This window comes from Columba livia, chromosome 4 (genome assembly GCF_036013475.1).
Source record: "Columba livia isolate bColLiv1 breed racing homer chromosome 4, bColLiv1.pat.W.v2, whole genome shotgun sequence".
In the NCBI taxonomy this organism is placed as follows: domain Eukaryota; kingdom Metazoa; phylum Chordata; class Aves; order Columbiformes; family Columbidae; genus Columba; species Columba livia.
Window position 1 is genome coordinate 2,530,896 of NC_088605.1, and position 23,185 is coordinate 2,554,080.

Below are 23,185 nucleotides of genomic sequence, written 5' to 3' on the forward strand. Positions count from 1 at the left end.
GGATTGTGAAGCCTTCTTAGGAATGTAATTCCCGGCACTTCACAAAATTCTGGCTGCTATTTCCCACTTAAAGAGCCACGTTCGGTATAAGAGAAAATAAAATTGCTTTGATCAGCCATTCCTTAGAAGAATCTCAGTCTAGTTGAGAATTCATCTCCACTCCGAAATACAGCTGACAGCAGCACCAGAGGGTTCCATATGAACTAACCCAAGAAATACCTACTGGCTTAAGGAAAATCCACATTTACAAGGTTTTTTGCCAGTTCCACGAAGCCAAATCGATGCAAAGAAGTGCACTATCAGCAAGTTTGCTGCTGACACCAAGCTGGGAGGAGTGGTGACACTGGAAGCTGTGCTGCCATCAGAGACCTGGACAGGCTGGAGAGTTGGGCAGGGAAAAATGTAATGAAATAGAACAAGGGCAAGTGTAGAGTCTTGAATCTGGGCAGGAACAACCCCAGGTTCCAGTATAAGTTGGGGAATGACCTATTAGAGAGCAGTGTAGGGGAAAGGGACCTGGGGGTCCTGGGGACAGCAGGGTGACCATGAGCCAGCACTGGGCCCTTGTGGCCAGGAAGCCAATGGTGCCTGGGGTGGGTTAGAAGGGGGTGGTCAGTAGGTCAGAGAGGTTCTCCTGCCCCTCTGCTCTGCCCTGGGGAGACCACACCTGGAATATTGTGTCCAGCTGTGGCCCCTCAGTTCCAGCAGGACAGGGAACTGCTGCAGAGAGTCCAGCGCAGCCACCAAGATGCTGAAGGGAGTGGAGCATCTCCCGTGTGAGGAAAGGCTGAGGGAGCTGGGGCTCTGGAGCTGGACAAGAGGACACTGAGGGGGGACTCATTCATGGGGATCAATATGGAAAGGGGGAGTGTCAGGAGGATGGAGCCAGGCTCTTCTCAGTGACAACCAATGGTAGGACAAGGGGCAATGGGTTCAAACTGGAACGCAAGAGGTTCCCCCTACATTCCTACATAGACTTTCAGCGTATCATTGTAAATCAGTGGTTTAAAGGCCAAAGGAGACCATTAGTGAAAATAATACAATCCCAGAGCAAACCCTTCGGTTGCAACGAGAGACAGAGCACAAATCCCTTGATGCATGGGAATAAACAGAGCTCAAGCTGTTCCCTTAGACTAACGACTAAGGAACAAAGAAAAGGTCATAAAAACGTATCAAAATTAGTAGTCACGGGTCTAATATATGAAGCATTTGAATCCAAGAAGCGTCGTTTCTGAAACCTTTATTCAGAGCAGACTTGCACTCCCACATCTATTTGAAATCTTACTCGGTTGCAGCAGTTGCAGCTCTTAACCGGAGCACTAAAAATGTGCATTTGTGCTTCAAATCTTGGCCACAGCCGTCCTGGCAATGTCTGCGCCGGCGGGAAGTTCACATAAAGCAACATATGGCAGCGACGGGAGGGCCCCAATGAAGGGAGTTCATTAAAGAGAACATCGGCCAAGAGGTTTGCACGTAAACGTTTACATTTCATTCCCCGGGACGGTTTCTGTACAAGCAGCGGGTTAGTGACAGTCACCCCTTCCTGCACCCAACAGAACGCTGATTTAATAAAAGCACAATTTGAGGCCGTCCTCAATTTGCAGGATTCCTGTATATTACGGTTCCTGCGCTTGAACTTTTGGCAGCTCTTCGGGAAGCAGCGATCAGTGGAAGGAAGATGAATTATCTCCATCTTTGGGTTCACCCTTCTCAGCTTCAGCACATGAATTAAGCGGCATTTCAACAATTCAACATTCAACGTATCTTCCCACCACGATAAACAGCGTATTTTGAAATATCGAGAATAATTATGACAAGGCATTATGTGACTGAATGAAGCTGTCCGCAGCGCATTAACGTTCTGTGCAGAAAGGAATAATGAAGCTTTGGGAGAGACTACACAGACCCCCAGTCCGGACATAAATCAGCTGGAGGAACCCAGAAAAAACCCGCAACAGGAGCTTGAGAAACTAAAAAACGTGGACAGGAGAAGCAATTTTAGCGATTTTCCACTATAGCCTTTAAGAAATGAGAGTTGAAAGCAGCAGTTTCAGTGACACAAAATTTCCCCATCGGTTATCAAATACTTCCAGCTTTCCAAGTGTATACGTTGCCTGATGCTGCGTTAGCACGTGTGGAGATGCTACGTAGTCACCGTGATGCTTTTGTGAAGCCAAAAACGACGACAAATCGCTGAGCAAACATTATATGGTGAATATCTTAGCAGGATTTTTGCAAATGGTGTATTTTGTATGCAAGAGGCTGCAAAATCCGTTCGCCTCTTTCTGTTCCTTGAAGCATTTGGCTCATAATTAACGTTTAAGCACATTCAAATTAAAATACTTCAACCAACGCGAGGGGAAAGAGAGGAGGCAATCGCCAGTTAATGATACAATTACAAACTGTGTTTTTTTCCCTTAATCAGCTTCTAGGCATCTTATATATACTGGGAAAGTAGAGATCAATGCAAAAGGCTTTGTAGCGAGGGCTTTGAATCTGGGAGAAAAAAACCCTAAACTCAAATGGGACAGAATGTTAATGAAAACAATAGTTTGGGTATGAAACAAGACAAGAAAACAAGTTTCTATTTAGTGAGTGGTAGAAAACACAGTCAACAGCAAGCCGGAAGGGAGCAGAAAACCATTAAAAAGGGGTGAATTTAGCTATATTAGCAACTCTAATTTTCATCCCCTGAGCATTCAGGAGAGGGACTCACTGGAATGTGCTCCAGGTACAAACACATTCATTTAAATGGTGTTAAAAACTGCTGACGTTTACACAAGCAGCAAAGAGAGTTTCAAATTCTCACCGTTAATTAAAGCGAGCTGACTTTGGGCTGGACTGAAACCCGGGAAAAGTCGCCCTCCGAAAGCTTCTGCACTGAATTTCCTTGCGTCTTATTGTGATATCATATAGCAATAGATTGTAAATAATCAGCTCTTTTCTAAGGTGAGATGTATTTTCAGTGAATAACAAAGCAAACGTCCGACAAAACATAAGAAAAGTAAAAGAGGGAAAGGAGAAAAGGGGAAGAGTTGTGGCTTGCATGACACTTATAAAGTCACTGCGGCCATGCCAGATGAAGTTTGTCAACAGAGAGAATGGAAATCACCGCGTTTCCAACAGGACCTTACCTGGGGTTTATGGAAAGCCTGGCAAGTTAAGGTGTTAAGTGAACTCCACGACGCACATTTCATACCCGGCTACCCAGACGAGAGGTATCAGGAAGCAGTTTGGTGTGTTTTGAAGGCTTTCTGCATTTTGTAGCTTTTTCTTTCACAAAATAATCATTTTGAGTCATTAGAGCAGGCAGGGAAAGACATTCTAAACCAATGTACTTCAGGAAAAATAAAAACCAACCTAACTGAAGTGGTTTTGAAGAGAGGTGGAGCGAGAAGGAATAAAAACAAGCCAGAATTCAGCATTGGCAGCGACATGGGTATCTGTAACACAAAGAGCACTTATACTCTCCAAGCCCAGATTTTAACAGGCAAGAAGAGAGGGAAAGCGAGACGGATTTCAATCAAGGACTTCAGAATCAAGTTTCTGATATAAAAAAGAAATAATGTGGATTGTAGATGAATTGCTCTGCAGTAAAGACTCCACAGTTCTTAAGTTCTCTGTTTCATATATACATAGACTTCTGTTTAGAGACCTCCACTGTATCTAAACTGAAAGTAAGCCAGGATGAGAGTGTGTAGCTCCACTGACTTTTTATTATGATATTCAAACAAAAAAACCCAAAACACCAGTTAAACGTGCTGCACTGCGCAGGATCAGACCAAACATGCATAAGCTGCAAGGTGACGCACACGAACAAAAGGAGAGAATATTTTCCAGCCATCTGGCAGCAGCAGTTTCACTGACTTCATCAGACTTCTAATATTAAAAACACACTGATTGCAAGAGGGAAATGGAAGCATGTTCTGTAGCTGCAGAAGAAGTTTAATAGTGTAACTGCAACGAGCAGAACTGTAGGAGGTTCGGTCTCTGAGATAAGAAAAGCAGTTCTGCATCCTGGTGGTAGCGCAACATAGAGTTTTAATTAACGAGACAGTTTGCCCTAAAGGACTAAACCAAACAGCACAGGAACTTCTATGCAGTGAAATAAGGAATCACGGAACAGTTTGGGTTGAAGGGACCTTCAGGTCTCCCAGAGTGCCCCCCTGCCATGAGCAGGGACATCTTCACCAGCTCAGGTTGCTCAGAGCCCCGTCCAGCCTGGCCTGGGATGTCTCCAGGGATGGTTCATCCACCACCTCTCTGCCCAACCTGGGCCAGGCTCTCACCACCCTCAGGGACAACAATTTCTTCCTCACGTCTGGCCTGAATCTCCCACCTTTAGTTTAAAACCATCACCCCTTGTCCTATCACAACAGGCCCTGCCCAAAAGTCTGTCCCCATCTTTCTTATCGGCCCCTTATTAAGCACAGAAAGGCTGCAATAAGGTCTGCCCAGAGCTTTCTCTCCCCTAGGTTGCACCATAGGTTGTGGAACAACCTATTAGAGAGCAGTGTAGGGGAAAGGGACCTGGGGGTCCTGGGGACAGCAGGGTGACCATGAGCCAGCACTGGGCCCTTGTGGCCAGGAAGGCCAATGGTACCTGGGGTGGGTTAGAAGGGGGTGGTCAGTAGGTCAGAGAGGTTCTCCTGCCCCTCTGCTCTGCCCTGGGAGACCACACCTGGAATATGGTGTCCAGCTGTGGCCCCTCAGTTCCAGCAGGACAGGGAACTGCTGGAGAGAGTCCAGCGCAGCCACCAAGATGCTGAAGGGAGTGGAGCATCTCCCGTGTGAGGAAAGGCTGAGGGAGCTGGGGCTCTGGAGCTGGACAAGAGGACACTGAGGGGGGACTCATTCATGGGGATCAATATGGAAAGGGGGAGTGTCAGGAGGATGGAGCCAGGCTCTTCTGGGTGACAACCAAAGTTAAGACAGGGGGCAATGGGTATAAACTGGAACACAGGAGGTTCCACTTAAATTTGAGAAGGAACTTCTTCCTGGTGAGGGTGGCAGAGCCTGGCCCAGGCTGCCCAGGGAGGTTGTGGAGTCTCCTTCTCTGCAGACATTCCAACCCGCCTGGACACCTTCCTGTGTAACCTCATCTGGGTGTTCCTGCTCCATGGGGGGATTGCACTGGATGAGCTTTCCAGGGCCCTTCAACCCCTGACACTCTGGGATTCTGCGATTTTGTGATTCCTGGATGTGATATTGCTGCCAGGCTTCTTCTTCATAAAAGAAGTCTCCCAACCAGTAAGAGCTGATGCTATTTTAGACTTTGTTTTGGCAAGTAACAAGGACATTAAGAAGCGCTGGTGATGTAAAATTACCTTGGATTGAGTGCACACAAGTAAAGTCATATTAAATTAAGGATAAAACAAGGTAAGAGTTGTAAGAGAATCAAAATTCACTCTTTTTATCTATGAGACATTAAATAAGACAGTAACATAAAGTGGACTAAAGAGATAAGGAATGGGAAAGCAGCCATCTAAGTATTTCTTTCAGGACAAAGATGCAAAACTATTTGAAAGCTGTATCTTCAGAACTAACCTCAAAAAGCACATTAGGAACAATTAAAGAGTCTACGTATCATGGAGAGGAAAGGATTCATTAGCAATATCTTAGAAGCCAGAAAGTAATATAGAGATAAAAAAGGAACTGCCAAATGTCAAGCTGCGCTAGACCTCAGCAAACGATAAACAAAATCATAAGAGATGTTTCCGCCAGACAAGAGAAGGAGACCAGAAAGGGAAAAGGGTTTGCTGTAAGGAGACAAGAGATCAAAACAATCAGCTACATCGCTAAAACTAAATTAGAGTTTTCATTTAGGACAAGGACGCTGAACATGAGCGCACGGCAAAATGGGAACAAGGTTAGAAAGACGCACAACTAAGGTGGAGACAAAACTCAAATGTTTCGATGTGTTTGAAGTCGGTGAGAGCAGAGACCAGAAATCCCATCATTCCCTAAGAAAAGGCCCACGAAATAACGCCAAGAACTCAACAGTACGCAAAGTTTCAGGACAGGATTTGATCCCCATCCAGTGGGATCTGGACAGGCTGGAGAGTTGGGTGGGGAATAACCTGATGAAATTTAACAAGGACAAGTGTAGAGTCCTGCATCTGGGCTGCAATCTGAACTGGAACCCCAGGTTCCAGTATAAGCTGGGGAATAACCTATTAGAGAGCAGTGTAGGGAAAGGGACCTGGGGGTCCTGGGGACAGCAGGGTGACCATGAGCCACCACTGGCCCTTGTGGCCAGGAAGCCAATGGTACCTGGGGTGGGTTAGAAGGGGGTGGTCAGTAGGTCAGAGAGGTTCTCCTGCCCCTCTGCTCTGCCCTGGGGAGACCACACCTGGAATATTGTGTCCAGTTGTGGCCCCTCAGTTCCAGCAGGACAGGGAACTGCTGGAGAGAGTCCAGCGCAGCCACCAAGATGCTGAAGGGAGTGGAGCATCTCCTGTGTGAGGAAAGGCTGAGGGAGCTGGGGCTCTTTAGTTTGGAGAAGAGGAGACTAAGGGGGGACCTTATTAATGTCTATGAGTATATAAAAGGTGAGTGCCATGAGAATGGAGCCAGGCTCTTCTCGGTGGCAAACAATGATAGGACAAGGGGTAATGGGATCAAGCTGGAACACAAGAGGTTCCACTTAAATTTGAGAAGAAGCCTCTTCTCAGTAAGGGTGGCAGAGCCTGGCCCAGGCTGCCCAGGGAGGTTGTGGAGTCTCCTTCTGTGCAGACATTCCAACCCGCCTGGACACCTTCCTGTGTAACCTCATCTGGGTGTTCCTGCTCTGGCAGGGGGATTGCACTGGATGATCTTCTGAGGTCCCTTCCAATCTCAAACATACTGTGATAGTGTAAAAGAACTGAAGTAGTAAATTAAAAACTGAGTTAAACAATAGAGCTGAGAGCACTAAACTCTATTATGTCAGTATTTTTTGCCTGTGAAAATAATTAGTTGTACAGACACAGGAACTACAGCTGAGCTAATCTGAAGTTTATCACAGCTTTCAATACATTGCAAGTTCCTGGGTGGAGATAAAGATTATTTCAAGAATCACAGAGGTTAAGGGGACAGAAGTCGGCTCAAGGATGGCATTTTGACAGAGTTCGACATCTCCTTCAATGACACAGACATAAAAAGGAAGGGTCCTAATTGCGCAATCTGTTGACAAAGTTGAAGGGGATCATCAATAAAAACATGCAAAAGAACAACACAGAAGGACAAGCGTTCAGGAGCAGCAATGTGGCCCAGGAACAGCAGCAGGATAACACCTTACGACGCTGTTAGCGACGGAGAAGAATGCTCATTGTCAAGACTGGGAGCTCATCAGCTGGAAACCAAGGACGTGAAAGAACAGGGTATATTAGTCCATATTAAAATGAATAAGAACTACTAACTGCTGCAGCCAGGAGAATGAATGCAGCAAAACCCTGCCATAAAAGCACCCAAAAAGGTCCACGAAGAACCCAGAGACACCGTTGTACAAAGACCTGATCTCCATGGCCGACCAAAACTGTACGATATCAATACAAGTGAGCGCAGAGGAAAAAGAAATGAGGCAACTGAACCTGAATAACCTGTTTCGCAGGACAAAAAGATGAGGGTTTGTCTTGCTTAAGCCAAAAAACAAACACGAAAGGCTGAGAGAGGATACAACTTGTCCAAATTCATCCGGGAAAAGCGGAAATCCCAGCTGCCAAACAAGGAGATGGAGGGGACATTGAAGCTCGATGACAACACCGGTATAGGAAAAGCTGGCAGGAACTCACTGTGAATACAGGTAGGGGTGAGATGGGAATAAACACAGCGGAGCTTAAGGGACAGGAGACAAAACTGCTCTTAAACACCTACAAAGTCCTGACACACAGCTCTGCATCCAGAAATAGCAAAGCAAATAATTGAGGGTAGGTACAGTCCAGCACTGATTACGGAAGGCAAACTATCAGTCAGCAAATAACCCGTAAGTTAAAAAATAAAATACACATATTTTCTGTCTCCTGTGATTATCAATTTGATAAAAGAAAAGCCTGAACATTTAAACAAATCATTACACAAGTGCCCACCTTTGTACACAGGACATGACTTTCTCTCCTGAAAGCAGAATTTACATTAAATGAAAACAACGAGGCTTAGTAACTGCTGCTTGTCTATCCAGCGATATAAAGGTTTTACCTGGCAGCTCTTGCAAACCCCTCTCTATTTAAAAATTAGGACTTGATGATGAACTAAAACTTTATCATTTTGTAGAGTAAAAACTCTCCAGATGGAAAATGATCACCAACGTCGTAACTGATATTAAAAAGAACCAAAACACAGTCCAAAGTCAGTCTATCAAATCTACCCATCTGCTACCAACAGGATGAAGTTTCCTGAGAGCTTAATAACCACCATGTTCACCAAGAGGTGACGTGTACATTTCACAGTTTCACAGGTATTCCTAAGATTTTCTTCAAACTTCAGGAAATACCTTGAAAAATATCACTATAGCTTAAAGGACCTTTTTTCCCAGGTGAATCTCATTTCCTTGCTCAATATTATCATGTGCATCATCTTTGCTGCAAGTGACCCCCATGGTGAGTTTGTGTGAAATACCACGTAAATCACTGTGAAGTTGTCAGCTTTCACGTAATAATTGGTTGAATAAGGGTGAAAATGGAAGAATTTGGGTTCCTGCATTTGAGAAAGATTAAAAAAAGGCAGAATTCACAGAATCCCAGCCTGATTGGGGTTGACGTGACCTCTGGAGATCATCCAGTCCAACCCACCTGCTCACGCAGGGTCACCAGAGCAGATCACACAGGGTCGTGTCCAGGGGGGTTTGAATGTCTCAGAGAAGGAGACTCCACAACCTCTCTGGGCAGCCTGGGCCAGGCTCTGGCACCTCAAAGTGAAGAAGTTTCTCCTCATGTTCAGATGGAGCCTCCTGCGTTTCATTCTGTGCCCATTGCCCCTCACCCTGTCATTGGGCACCACTGAAAGGAGTCTGGTCCATCCTCTGACACCCACCCTGGAGATATTTATCACCATAAATAAGATCCCTCTCAGCTTTTCTTCTCCACTCTGAACAGACTCAGCTCTCTCAGTTGCTCCTCTTCAGAAAGATCCTCCACAAACATTCTTCAGATATCCAGAGCCTCATTTGAGATCTCTGTTCCAGACCTGGGAGTACATTTATCCTTCAAAGGGCCCCCATACCACCCTGAGTAAGTACACACACTGCGGGCCGTTACTTGACTTAGCCCAGAACAAGAAGGTGACCAAAGTTTCTATTAATTATCTGCAACCGTGTAGCTACAGAGTCTCTGTGACTGCAGTCTGATCTACAACCGCTTTCATGATCCACCAACCTTCACCCACCGCTTCTTCAGCTCCAGCTTTACTGTCACAGTCAGTCCGACATCTGAGTGTGTTATGTGTGTTGTGACTGCACTGAATTAAGGGAAACAATGAGCTTCATCTTATTCTGCAGGTACCACCAGTCCTGGGCAGCACAAGAAGAAAGGAGGATTGTCCTTTAGCTGTGTCTTGTGAGAACAAGACATTAAATACAGACACTAAGAACATCATCTCTCTTTTCTCATCCTGGGCTATATCACACTTTGTTTTCTTCAACATCAACACCTATTCATTTAAAGCCAGAGATCTCATTAGAAGGTAGCCCTGTTAATTAGCGAGCACCCTGCTTTACATCACAAAACATTTTAAGATCCACCAGGCTGAGGCAACATCAGAAGGTGACGGCAACTTTTTAATCTAATCAGGAACATCAAACCCCTTGGATGCCAATCAGTTGGTTCAGCTCGGACACAAAGCACACGTTGCTTGAGAGAAAGAAAAATGTATCTTTAAATAATTACACATTAATTGCTCCTACCTGTATTTTGATCGGCCAGGTGAAATTGCTGACGTAAACGAAGAAAGTGATGTTCGGATTGTTGCGGAAATCAAATTTCTCATTGGAGAAACTATCCTTGTATTCCTTTATGTTGGTTCTTGAAACAACTGGTATTTCCTCTCCAGCCTGCGTGCCAGCTGTTTGCAGATGTTAACAAGTAGCAAGAAAAGATGTTACAACACACATTTTAAGTGCCAAACAAAAAGGGAAAAGCATCATGGATTTTAATGTTATAGAATTAACGATTCATCTGAACGCTGCTATTTTAAGCTGCATTGTGTTATCAAAATCACTGTATGCCAAAATACTGCATTACTAAAAATCGAATTTGCACCTTTCATGATTACAAAACACACTATTAAGATGGAAAAACATGGTTATTTTTAATATTTTAATTCTGCCCTGTGGGTCTAACATTTAAAATCGTTATAGAACAAGTTCATAGATTAAAAAAACCCTAAATCTTTCCCCAATTAAATTTGCATTTGTAAAAAAGTGGTAACTGAAACAAGGTACCAAGCAACTTAGATCACAGTCCTCTTACCTGCAAAACTTGTGGACCAAGTAATGTTGAGGTTGAAGTTTTTAGATGCGTTGATAAACATGTCCAGGTCTCTGTTTTGCTAAGGGGAGAAAAGGAAAAACCATTTTTAGGATAAGCAATTTTATTGTACTGTTTGCCAGCAAATCTTCACTGAAAAAACACTTTGGATTTGTTATTTACATCAGGATACACACGAAGCAAAAAATTATTTAGTTTCCTGAAAGTCAACTTGTCAATAAAGAACAAAACAAGTCGCATGCGTAGAACAAAACTGGAAGAACGGTGACACAACGTATGGGTTGAACAACTTGCAAAACTAGAGTTGCTCAGCAGTTGTTTGAACTGTGAAGAATCAACTGTGGTTCCTGATGAAGTTCTACCATGAAGATTTGAAACCGCATCGCCAAAGCAAGCTCAAAATGTCTGGTTGCTTTGTGGAACTGGACAAACATGCTGTGTCAAGGGAGACCTGCAGAACTGTAATAATTCATCACCTTCACGGCCAAGAGAAGACAAATATATACCCAAAGGGTGAGGCTGGAAGGGAAAGCAGAAAATTTACCTCTTCGGGTGTCGCAACGAAGTTGATTGCTGTGTAATAGCGATCATCCTCTTGAGAAAGGCTGAAGGTGAACTGATAGTCAATGAGCAGAGTATCTGTAAGGAAAGCATGGAGAAAGTCACCCCTTGTCTTGGAATAAAACAAAGTTCTGCAAAGCGAGGCACGATGCTGCTGAGGGCACAACGTGCTGTGACAAATTACTCCAACCTACGTATGATCCCACACAAAAGGAACGCATTCCCATCTTTAAGTTGTGCCTAGAGGGGGAAAAGAGGAGACATATTTTCCACGCAATAGCCTCCAACCTTAATCTAAGTGAATGTTCATAGCTGTATGTTGTAAAAAACAAGCCAAGATATTTATTTTCCGCACTTCAAGACTCCTGTGTTCTAAGGGAATACTAGGAAAGTGAAATCGATGTGGAAACACCAATTGGGAGGGGACAAAGTTCCACATGTTGTAGGTTTCTGTACATCAGTGGACTCCACAGGGAGGATTTCTACGGAGCAGCTGCTTGTTAAGGGACACGGCTGCCACCCGGCCCTGAGTCTCATCATGCCAGGAACAGTTCTTGGTCTACCTGTACCCACAGAATCAGAGAACAGTTTGGCTTGAAGGGACTTTCCCAGCTCCCCCAGTGCCCCCCCTGCCATGAGCAGGGACATCTTCACCAGCTCAGGTTGCTCAGAGCCCCGTCCAGCCTGGCCTGGGATGTCTCCAGGGATGGTTCATCCACCACCTCTCTGGGCAACCTGGGCCAGGCTCTCACCACCCTCAGGGCAACAATTTCTTCCTCATGTCCAGCCTGAATCTCCCTCCTTTAGTTTAAAACCATCACCCCTTGTCCTACCGCAACAGGCCCTGCTGAAACGTCTGTCCCCATCTTTCTTAACGTCCCTTTTGAAGTACAGCAAGGCCACAATAAGGTCTCCCTTCTCCTCCTCCTGTGCTCATGTCTCCCTAGGGCTGGGCTAGCACTTCTCTGCTAATCAACAGGGCACAGCCGGTTTTGCAGATACATCCACCAACCTCAGTAACCTTTTATTATAACACATTATTATGACTTGTACATATTCCAAAATCCCTTGTGGAGGTATCCCAAGCACTAACAAACACAAAGTGATCCACCGGGCGCCACTTTTATTGCCTTCTGGAGAGCCCTTGTTACACAGAGACAAGCAAGACAACCTTCTGACGCCTCCCCACAACGCCACTAAGACAGAAATTACCAGGGAAGAAGAAAACCAAATAAGACTGAATGCGTATAGCATGAGGTTGATCCTATAAAAGCTGTAAAGTTCTGTCTTTTCCCCATTTTTGCCCACTTTATCACCCCCGCCACTGGCGGCAATGAATTAGGTCATCCTTGCAAAGAATCCCATGAGAAGAGTTCAATTTTGCTAAATACACCACGTTGATATTTTGTATTGCCCAAAAATACTACTTGAGACTTGCACCTTTATGTAATTTAAGATTACATCTCTCTGTGCCTGCCAATGTGCTGATTGCCAATATTTGCAAATAGAAGCTGGAGAGTTTCCATGAAGTAATCTGAATCTTGGCAAAGCATCTCCTCCAATTGCACGGCAATCCAACTGTTCACTTCGGGGGAAACGTGGCAGTTTTGAAACCTTACCCATTCTAACACGGAAAAGAATTTAGAAACAAAACAGTTATTTTGCGCTAACAAAAATTCTAAAGATGTGCTTTGCCTTTGACTTACAAAGCGTATATTTTAGCTTGTTTTCCAGAAGACCAGATTTCATCTCCAAGTCATGTAAGAAACAAATCATCACACGGACCTTAAAGAGTATATTTTGGTTCTCTTTAAACAATACTTTCATGAAAACTGAAGCGTTTTTAATCTACTTTTTAGTCCTCCCCATGTATTTTAAATACATAATCCACTCTATTTAAAACAGACGCTGAGGCAACTAAAACTAGTTTAAAATCAGATCAACTTCAAGCACATTTTTTATCTCCAAACAAAATTCTACGAGTACTCACAGTAACACGTTCCTTTAAGTGGATTTCCCTGATATCTGTTTTCAACTTCGCACCTAAAAAGAATACATATTTTCAATAAACAGGTATGTTTTTCAGTATTATTTCCAGCCACTAAAAGGCAGAAAATACAACCTGTGCTGATAATGGTACAAAACTACAAATAAAAGATGCAAGTCTAAGCTATACTGGGCTGCTGGAGAAATTCTATGAACCTTGCAAGTCGAAGTAGCACACAATAAAAATGAAATATTAAATTCTGGATATTAACCTTTGCATCCACTTGGAATGTATTTATTAGCTCTTGACAATGCATGGAACTGGATTACTACAAGAAAAACTGAAGTTTCCATTTACATTTATGGCTATTCCAGGATCTAGTCCTATAAACGTTTACTCATGCGAGCAGCACTTGAAAAATAAACCCGGCAATGGAATTATTCGCAATGAAATTAATTCCACTAACATTCCACTAAAAGCATTTCTGTTCATGTTACAGAGAAACCTCCAGCAAATTTGCTGCCCTGGAACTGCTCTATTAAAATGCTCGAATGTCAAAGTCTTATTTCAGCATCAGGGTGAACAGACAGTAAAAATCTACCAATTAAAAAGAAACTATGGAGGGATAAAGCAAAGTGGTTTGCACAGCTTGGAGGTGGGGGCATTACTTTTTAATCCCAGCCCTTCTGCGTGACATTCGCAGTCAAAATGCTCTTAAAAATGGAAATCTTGAGGAAAATAATTTTGTTGGCGTTATCCCCTCGAGGGAAACACGTCAACGAAGTTATGCAGCCGTCAGTAGGAAAGATGAGGGGAGAGATCATAAATACAGTCATTAAAACATGTAGGGGTTCTGTGTCGGTGTGTGCATGCGGCCTTTTGATTTCAAATAGCAAAGTGAAACGAACTCACAGTTGACACTCGTCTCCTTTGATCCCCTTGGTAGTGCAGAAACATTTCCCGGTGTTTGTGTTGCAGACAGACGCGTGGCCGTTGCACTTGCAAGCTGTTGAATGAAGCAAGAGAAACAGAGAATCGATAGCAATTAAATCCCTCAGTTGCCAAACTGAGATATATCAACAATTAAAGTGCGTCTGAAAACCCATTTGGTTCTCTTTTGGTTTCTTTGTGATACAGAAGGCAGCCAAAAATAGAACCCTGCGTCAAAACGGAGTGACTGCAGGCTCCAGGACTGATGTTTCATGTGAAATCATGATTAGACTGTGCTTTTTAGCCTCAAAAATGTATTTTAATTCCTCTCTTGTTTTCAGATAGCACTAGGGATGTCATAACTGGTAGGAAAAAGACAATGTTTGGAATAGTTTTGGGCTTGCTAACACATTTCAGCCAAACTCAAAACTCTTAAGAGAAGAGTTTTCTGCAAATAAAGCCAAGCTCATGGTGCTTTTAGGGCGTTTTCTAGAAATAAATAGACCTTTGAGGAAAATACGTCATGATCAACACCATAAATGTATCTGAAGCGTAGAGCAGTTAGTGCCAAGAACGTGATGCCCGTTCTGCAAGTGGTTTGGGGTACATGCCCCAATATATTTTAGAAGAGCATGAGCTGAATGACACTGAGTTGGGGTTGGAGAAGATCAGGAATGTCCCCAAACTACCTCAGGTTTGTGGGACGCTCAAAATAGAGGAGCTCAGCCACCCCGAGCCCGCTCGAGATGCAAACCAAGGCGTCGCAGTGGGGACGTCCAGGAGATTTGCTTCAAAAGTTCCTCTCGATGCAAATTAAAGTGTTAACGTCGACACGCTTTGAGACGTCTATTCATAAAAAAACAAAGGTACATGCAAAAAAAGCCCAAAGCGAAACCAACAACTAACAATAAATCCAACACAAGCGGTTATAATGTTCACTATGACTAGAAGAATGGATAGAATAACTTCTCCTGGAAGGCAGGTGCCTTCTAGAAGTTGTTGTACAAATGAAGACACGTTCACCTGGAGCTGTACAATGTGAGAGGGGAAACAGGACAGAAAGATCCCTCATTTGTGGTCCATGAGTTTGCTGGAAATAATGCGTTTTAAAGGCCTCCTCATTAAGATGACATTCGCCTTCTCGTTAAGACGACATGAGCCATTTAATTTACCAGTAGATTTTTGGGCATTCTGAATATCCGCGCCAACCCCAGACCTTATTTTATAAATCCTTTTGATGCCTTCTTTATATTGGCACGTAAGGGAAGCTATAATGTATCAGGGACACTTAATTGTGCTTCTCAGATGTGGATGAGCTGTTTCCTAGCAGCAACACGGAATAAAATATGAAGAAGCATAGAGGCCTATTGTGGGAACGAGCAGACTGAATGAAGATTTGACAAAATAATTGTAGCCTGTGAAGCAAACACACTTCTCATTAGTGGTACTTAAAAAAGAATAGTTTTTAATACTATTGAGAATGCCTTGTAGTGTCTTCCTTATGCTCTGCCAAAGGTAAGCAAAGTGAAATTTGATCAATATTGAATGCTAACATTCATAAAAATTAGGAGAAATTCATGTTGTTTAGATGCAGATCACAGTATCTTGAGCGCTAACATTAATGTTTTCTCACCCTGCTCTTTAGCCACAGAAGGCTGAACACTCAAATATCTCTATGTTACTTATTTATCCATTTTTCCATGAGCCCCATAACTGGAGATCATCCACTAAAGGACTGGAACACGCACAAAGAAGAGAAATGAGCTTGTGTCTTTTCAGATAACACGAAGTTTGGAAACAAACCATTGACACCCTTGCTGGAGTTTAAAATTTTCCTCCAGAGTTTGACGCTAGAGCAGAAAGTCAAAATTACTGGAAAGGGTTTTTTGACTGTGAAGCATGGAACATTCTGATGATGAACCACCTTGCAGTGAGTCTCCTTCCACCTTCTGCACAAACCAGGGGTCACGGACTCATTCGGAGATGGTCACAGGGATCTCCACTCCTCTTCCCGCGTCTGTGATGGTCCAGCTTCCCAATGACAACTGCATCACCACACAATCCCAGCCTGGTTGGGGTTGAAGGGACCTCTGGAGATCATCCAGTCCAACCCACCTGCTCACGCAGGGTCACCAGAGCAGATCACACAGGGTCGTGTCCACGTGGGTTTGAATGTCTCAGAGAAGGAGACTCCACAACCTCTCTGGGCAGCCTGGGCCAGGCTCTGGCACCTCACAGGAAACAAGTTTCTCCTCATATTCAGACGGAACCTCCTGAGTTTCGGTCTGTGCCCATTGCCCCTCACCCTGTCATTGGGCACCACTGAACAGAGTCTGGTCCATCCTCTTGACACCCACCCTGGAGATATTTATCACCATAAATAAGATCCCTCTCAGCTTCTCTTCTCCAGGCTGAACAGCCTCAGCTCTCTCAGTCCCTCCTGATCAGAAAGATGCTCCAGATCCCTCATGGTCCTCGTAGCCCACTGCTGGACTGCCTCTGGTAATTCCTTGTCATTCTTGAACTGGGGAGCATAGAACTGGACCCACAATTCCAGCTGTTGCCTCACCAGGGCAGAGCAGAGCAGGAGGAACAACCTCCTTCCACCTGCTGCTCACATTCTTCTTAATGCACCTCAGGTACCATTGACCTTCTTGGACATAGGGTCACATTGCTGGTTCATGGTCAACGTGCTGCCCCCCAGAACCACCAGGTCTTTCTCCATGATGTTACTTTCCAGCAGATCAACCCCAACCTGTACTGGTGCCGGGGGTTGTTCCTCCCCAGGAGCAGGACCCTTGTTGAAGTTCATGAGGTTCTTCTCTGCCCAGCCCTTCAGTTTGTCCAGATCTCACCTCCCAACACCGTTCCTTCCACGTCAAGTGCTCTGTTGTCCTCCAATGTCCCCGTGCAGCCCTGGGAGGGGGGAGCGGGCAGGACTGCAGCACCAGCAGCTCATCTGGAGCCACCAGCAAACACTCCGTTCAGAACCGCTGCCACCTCGGCCATCTGATTCCAGGCATAACAGCGCCTTCCGTCCTCTCGCAAATAACTCCCTTATCTACGGCGAGCATATTTTCATGCGAAAGTTTAATCAGAAAATTCAAAAGATCCTGAATGCGGAGAAAGCACCTTGCAGCTATTTTTACATTTGATGTGCTGCATTTCTTGCCCTTCCCGATTAACACTTCTCCACGTTGGACACTTCCTAAAAGCAATCGCTGAGGAGTGATTTAGCCGCCATTTCATTATTATCTGCCCAGCTCTGAAAACACCAATGCCCGTGATGATATGCAAACAATTCTTTCAGAAAAAGAACTGCAGTTTGTCAAGATTTTTCCAACGCAAGCGACAGAGCAACATTCACCTGCCCTGGTGGCACCGAGCAGGAGGAAAAGCATCTTATTCCATCCGTTCTTTTTATTCCTCCTTGGTTTTTGAACCCCATCGTTACCTCTTCCAGCTCTGCTTAGACTTACCCGTTTAACAGGCAACTACAATCCTAATAATGTCGCTCAAACTCCGGATGGATCAGCAGAATAGGAAATACTAAACACTGACATTTTTTCCGGCACTGAATGTTTGCCATTTTGAGGATATTTGCACTGAATATTTGCCATTTTGAGGATATTTATAGTCCCCATGCTGCTGGGGCCATTGGGCTGACGCTGCAGATCTGCCCAGGGAAGTGCAAGGACTCACACTAGGTACTAAGTGTGCAAACGCACAGATGCTTGTGCATCACAATGGATGTCGCCATGCACGGACATCACCACAGGGTCTAAGAAACAAAATCGTATACAACACTGCACATAAATGCACAAAAAAGAGTGGAATTGGCACATTATTAAAGGGAAAGGAAGGAGGAATGGCGGCCAGAGGAGGGGAAAAAGCAGGAGTTGGCTCTATTGCCCATCAGCACATCTTGATCTGAACAATTCCCCTCTGCAAACCTTCCCACTGAGCAAATATTCGCTCTGGCTGCATCAGACAGGACGATTTCCTCTCGCTTTCCGTCTTCCGAGCCGCATCGCTCATTCTGCCCTGTTTCCCGCTTCCCTCCTACTGTCGCCTTCACAGTAAATAACGTTAAATCACAGCAAATTAAAAACCTGCGCCCAAAGCACTTGAGAGCAAAACACTTTTGACATGAGCTACTGGTTTCATCAGATAACGAGTGAATGCCGTTCCACAGCTCTCTCAACACATTTTCTAATTTCTTTTTCAGGCATCTGGCTGACTTTTCGTTTGTCATTCATTATCTCTACAATAAACTATATCTGGACAATCCTCACACGAAAGGGTCCAAAGTAACTTAGTCTTGATTTCCACACGCACAGAAAAGCAACAAACACCAAAAGGCACTTAGTGATCCAGTGATTAAACCCGAATGCTCAGAGCAGAATTATACGTGTTCTCAGGCCACCTCAGCCTCAATTTATTCATCCCTGCACTTCAAATTATCTCCACACAAAATAAGTTTACGAATATCAGTGGTATTTAATCTCGCAGATAATGTTCTGAAATAAAGCGTCGGAGATGCACGTTTTCCTTTGCACCCGTGTTGTTATGCTGTCGTAATTTCGTATCCAAGCTACTGCGGCACTGATTTTTCAAATCTTCCCTCAAATCATCATCTTCTTCACAGCCACAAACATCACCAAGTTGTTCTTGCTTTAGGAAACAGGACATTGGTTCTCCCGCTACTGACTCCCATCTTCATCCAAAAGGTTGATGCTGCTTCCAGTAAACATACTAAAAGAATTTCCAGTATTTTCTCCCAGATTATTTCCATTCTTGGAAGGAGTAACTCAAAGTCTTCAACGTCTCTTCATCAATCACCTTCACTTATTTCTTCTGGGATGCCTACAAACCACCCACATTCATTTTATTGCCACTAACATCAAACCATTTTATTTCTGTACTACCTTTTCCATTGCTTTATCTAATTCTAAATATATTCCATAAAAGCTTTTCGGAGCAAGAAGCCCCTTCCCTTACATTTGTGTATCACCCAGCACAGCTCAACTCTGATTTACAACTCTTCTCCCCGTGCTACAATACAGAATTGGCAGTAATTCAGAATCATTTTACAAGGTTCAAGGTCAAAACTTTAAATCTTACGTGTTCATTTCTCAGTTTTAACCTGTATTTGTCTCGCAAGAAAGATTTTTTCCCCTGGTTTGTTCAGTGGATCTTGCGCAACTGAAAAACATCCTTTGTGCCAAACAACTTTATAAACTTTAAATGCAATTTTAACAGGGATCACCTAATTCTCAATTGAAATCCAACCAACTCCTCAACGGAAATACGGCAAGTTGTTTATGAAGAGGACAATTATAACAATGGACGCACAACGCAATCAACCAAATGTAATAAAAGGTGAAATTTCGATGAGCAGAAATTTGTTCAAGACATTGGGATTAACACTGTTTCTTTTCAAATCAGGATCACCAAACGCTAAAACGCACCCACTTTTCACTGTGGTCATTTAACGTTTGCAAAGAAGGGTAAAAAAATCATCTTTATATTGTGCAATGAATGTCAAAGGATTTTATCAAGCAGTTTCCGCACCTTTCATTTGAAGAAACAAGGATTGGGCCTTGCTTGCAGGAAAGAAAAGATATATTATCAGGATATAATTTCAGTTGGATACCAGAGGAATGAGCAAAGAGCAAAAAACATCCAAGAGTTGAGCGCAGGAAGGTTTAAAGCATCACTTACGCTGACATGTTCCTCCGTTCGTAGGGTCCCCGTAGTAGCCCGAGATACAAGTTTCACAGTGTTTGCCGGTTGTCAGATTTTCACACTTCTCGCAGATGCTGTCGTTGATACACTTACTGTGCCCATTGCACTGGCAGGCTGAAGGAAAACCAGAAAGTAATGAGTATTTGAGCTCAAATATAGCACCTCACAAGCCTGAGCTCTGCAGAGGCTGAATGACAACATCTCATGCACATTCCAGATAAGTTTTTGTTGGCAATACATGAACGCCAAGAGAGGTGTGCATTGAAAAGCTGAAATTTAAAGCAACACGGGGAAAACTGAACTCCGAAACATCAGCTGCAGATTGGACAGAGAGGACAGAAAGGGACTAATGGAGAGAAGCTCAACATGAGCCAACAGTGTGCCCAGATGGCCAAGGCCAATGGGATCCTGTCCTGGATCCAAACCAGCGTGGTCAGCAGGACAAGGGCAGTGATCCTTCCCCTGTGCTCTGCACTGGGGAGGCCACACCTGGAGTGTTGTGTTCAGTTCTGGGCCCCTCAGGTCAGGAAAGAGATTGAAGTGCTGGAGCGGGTCCAGAGAAGAGCAACAAGACTGGAGAAGGGACTGGAACACAAGAACCATGGGGAGAGGCTGAGGGAGCTGGGCTTGTTTAGTCTGGAGAAGAGGAGGCTTAGAGCTGAGCTCAGCACTCTCTAGAACTACCTGAAGGGCAGTTCTAGCCAGGTGGGGATTGGTCTCTTCTCCCAGGCATCAGCAATAGGACAAGGGGCCATGGGCTTCAACTCTGCCAGGGGAAACTGAGGCTGGAGATGAGAAAGCAATTCTGTGCAGAGAGAGTGGTCAGGCATTGGAATGGCTGCCCAGGGAGGTGCTGGACTCACCGGCCCTGGAGGTTTTGAAACTGAGATTGGCCATGGCACTTAGTGCCATGATCTAGTCAATGGATTGGAGTTGGACCAAGGGTTGGACTGGATGATCTCTGAGGTCTTTTCCAACCCAGTCAATTCTGTGATTCTGTAACTGGAAGCTGGTGGGATGAATTTACAAAGAAAATTGGGGGTGACAGAGTTTAGCAGCAGTAAATGTAATTTTTTTCTGTATGTGTGGTGTCAAAAGCATTATTTCAGAATCACCCTGAACATTACAAATCATTAAATCGACCTTCCAAAAAATAATTGCCTTTCTTTCACATAGCCTCAAAACTAAGAAAAGTTAAAAATTTGGTAAAGGTTTGTGGGGAAAGGATAAAAAAAATCCCAAGAGCAACAGACAGATAAGTCTTGACGCAGCAAAACCTGGAGACACCTGCACAACTCCTGCCACCTCTACATGTGTCATTTCTGTGTCTTCCAAGCTCTTCTCCTCCCTCCATTAAAAACAGGGAACAGACATAACTATAACCTTACAAACTTACATCACTATAACCTTGCAAACTTACAGTGATTTGGATGAGGCAATAGAGTGTCTGTCAGCAACTTTGCTGCTGACACCAAGCTGGGAGGAGTGGTGACACTGGAAGCTGTGCTGCCATCCAGAGACCTGGACAGGCTGGAGAGTTGAGCGGGGAAAATTTAATGAAATAGAACAAGGGCAAGTGTAGAGTCTTGAATCTGGGCAGGAACAACCCCAGGATCCAGTATAAGTTGGGGAATGAGCTATTAGAGAGCAGTGTAGGGGAAAGGGATCTGGGGGTCCTGGGGACAGCAGGGTGACCATGAGCCAGCACTGGGCCCTTGTGGCCAGGAAGGCCAATGGTACCTGGGGTGGGTTAGAAGGGGGTGGTCAGTAGGTCAGAGAGGTTCTCCTGCCCCTCTGCTCTGCCCTGGGGAGACCACACCTGGAATCTTGTGTCCAGTTGTGGCCCCTCAGTTCCAGCAGGACAGGGAACTGCTGGAGAGAGTCCAGCGCAGCCACCAAGATGCTGAAGGGAGTGGAGCATCTCCCGTGTGAGGAAAGGCTGAGGGAGCTGGGGCTCTGGAGCTTGGAGAAGAGGAGACTGAGGGGGGACTCATTCATGTTTACAGATATATAAAGGTGAGCGTCAGGAGGATGGAGCCAGGCTCTTCTCAGTGACAACCAGTGACAGGACAAGGGGTAATGTGTTCAAACTGGAACACAGGAGGTTCCGCTTAAATAGGAGTAGAACGTTCTTCCCGGTGAGGGTGGCAGAGCCTGGCCCAGGCTGCCCAGGGGGTTGTGGAGTCTCCTTCTCTGCAGACATTCCAACCCGCCTGGACACCTTCCTGTGTAACCTCATCTGGGTGTTCCTGCTCCATGGGGGGATTGCACTGGATGAGCTTTCCAGGTCCCTTCCAGCCCCTGACATCCTGTGATTCTGTAATTCTGTGAAACTCTCTCCCTTTGCATTGAACCGTCGCTACGGTTGAAATGCTCCCACAATTCCACGTTGCTCGTTTACCTGGACACTGAATGAAGGACCAGTTGTAGCTGCTCTCCGCAGCACACATGCTGACGTTGAGGACGGGCTCCAGCCCCTGTTTCCCTGTTGTGGACGGCGTCGGCATCTTGACCGGCCCTCGGTACAAGCCTTCGATGCACTTGCCCTTGCCGGTGTTGCTGGGGTCGGTGCACCAGCCGCAGCCGGGCTGGTCCAAGCAGTGGGCACAAGTGCAGTAGCCCGAACAGTTTTCGGCTATAGAAAGAAAGAAAAAAATCAAATCAACTTTAAATTTGAAAATCAATTCAACATTGAATTTGAAATTATCTTGAAAACCCATTCAACATTGAATTTGAAACTAACCTGAAAACCCATTTAACACTGAACTTGAAACTAACCTGAAAACCCATTTAACACTGAACTTGAAATTAACCTGAAAACCCATTTAACATTGAACTTGAAATTAACTTGAAAACCCATTTAACACTGAACTGGAAATTAACGTTGAACTGGAAATTAACGTTGAACTGGAAATTAACGTTGAACTGGAAATTAACGTTGAACTGGAAATTAACGTTGAATTCGAAATTAACGTTGAATTCGAAATTAACGCTGAATTCGAAATTAACGCTGAATTCGAAATTAACGCTGAATTCGAAATTAACGCTGAATTCGAAATTAACGCTGAATTCGAAATTAACGTTGAATTCGAAATTAACGTTAAGTTTAACATACAATTTGTAATTATCATTAAATCTGAAATCAACATTAATTTTCAATTTTTAGATGAACGTGAAATTTAATGTTAATTTCAAGTTTAATGTTAAATTTCACATTCAATTAAAAAACAAAAATTAAATTTCGCATTCCATTAAAAACTGAAAATTAAATTTCACGTTAAATTAAAGATTAAATTTCACATCAAGCTAAAAATTGAAGATGAAATTTAACATTAAATTAGAAATTGAAAATTAAATTTGACATTAAATTTAAATTAAATTTAACATTAAATTTAAAATTCAAATACACAAAACCAGCAAAAATGTATAAAGTCAAGATAAAAACCACACGCACACAAACAAAACAAAATTAAAGAAACCCCACTGTCCCAAAGCAGCT

The 23,185-nt window shown here is 44.1% G+C and overlaps 1 protein-coding gene across 1 annotated transcript in view; it reads right to left on the bottom strand.

Moving 5' to 3' along the window:
* Positions 1 to 23,185, bottom strand: part of ATRN (attractin) — a 176,089-nt gene that overhangs the window by 63,475 nt on the left and 89,429 nt on the right. The window contains exons 18-24 of the mRNA XM_065060197.1: positions 22,088 to 22,321; positions 19,663 to 19,800; positions 13,921 to 14,014; positions 13,012 to 13,064; positions 11,005 to 11,099; positions 10,443 to 10,521; positions 9,878 to 10,035 (exon numbers count right to left, since the gene is read on the bottom strand). Of these exons, the coding sequence (XP_064916269.1) occupies positions 9,878 to 10,035; positions 10,443 to 10,521; positions 11,005 to 11,099; positions 13,012 to 13,064; positions 13,921 to 14,014; positions 19,663 to 19,800; positions 22,088 to 22,321 (851 nt within the window). The remainder of the gene's footprint in view (positions 1 to 9,877; positions 10,036 to 10,442; positions 10,522 to 11,004; positions 11,100 to 13,011; positions 13,065 to 13,920; positions 14,015 to 19,662; positions 19,801 to 22,087; positions 22,322 to 23,185) is intronic.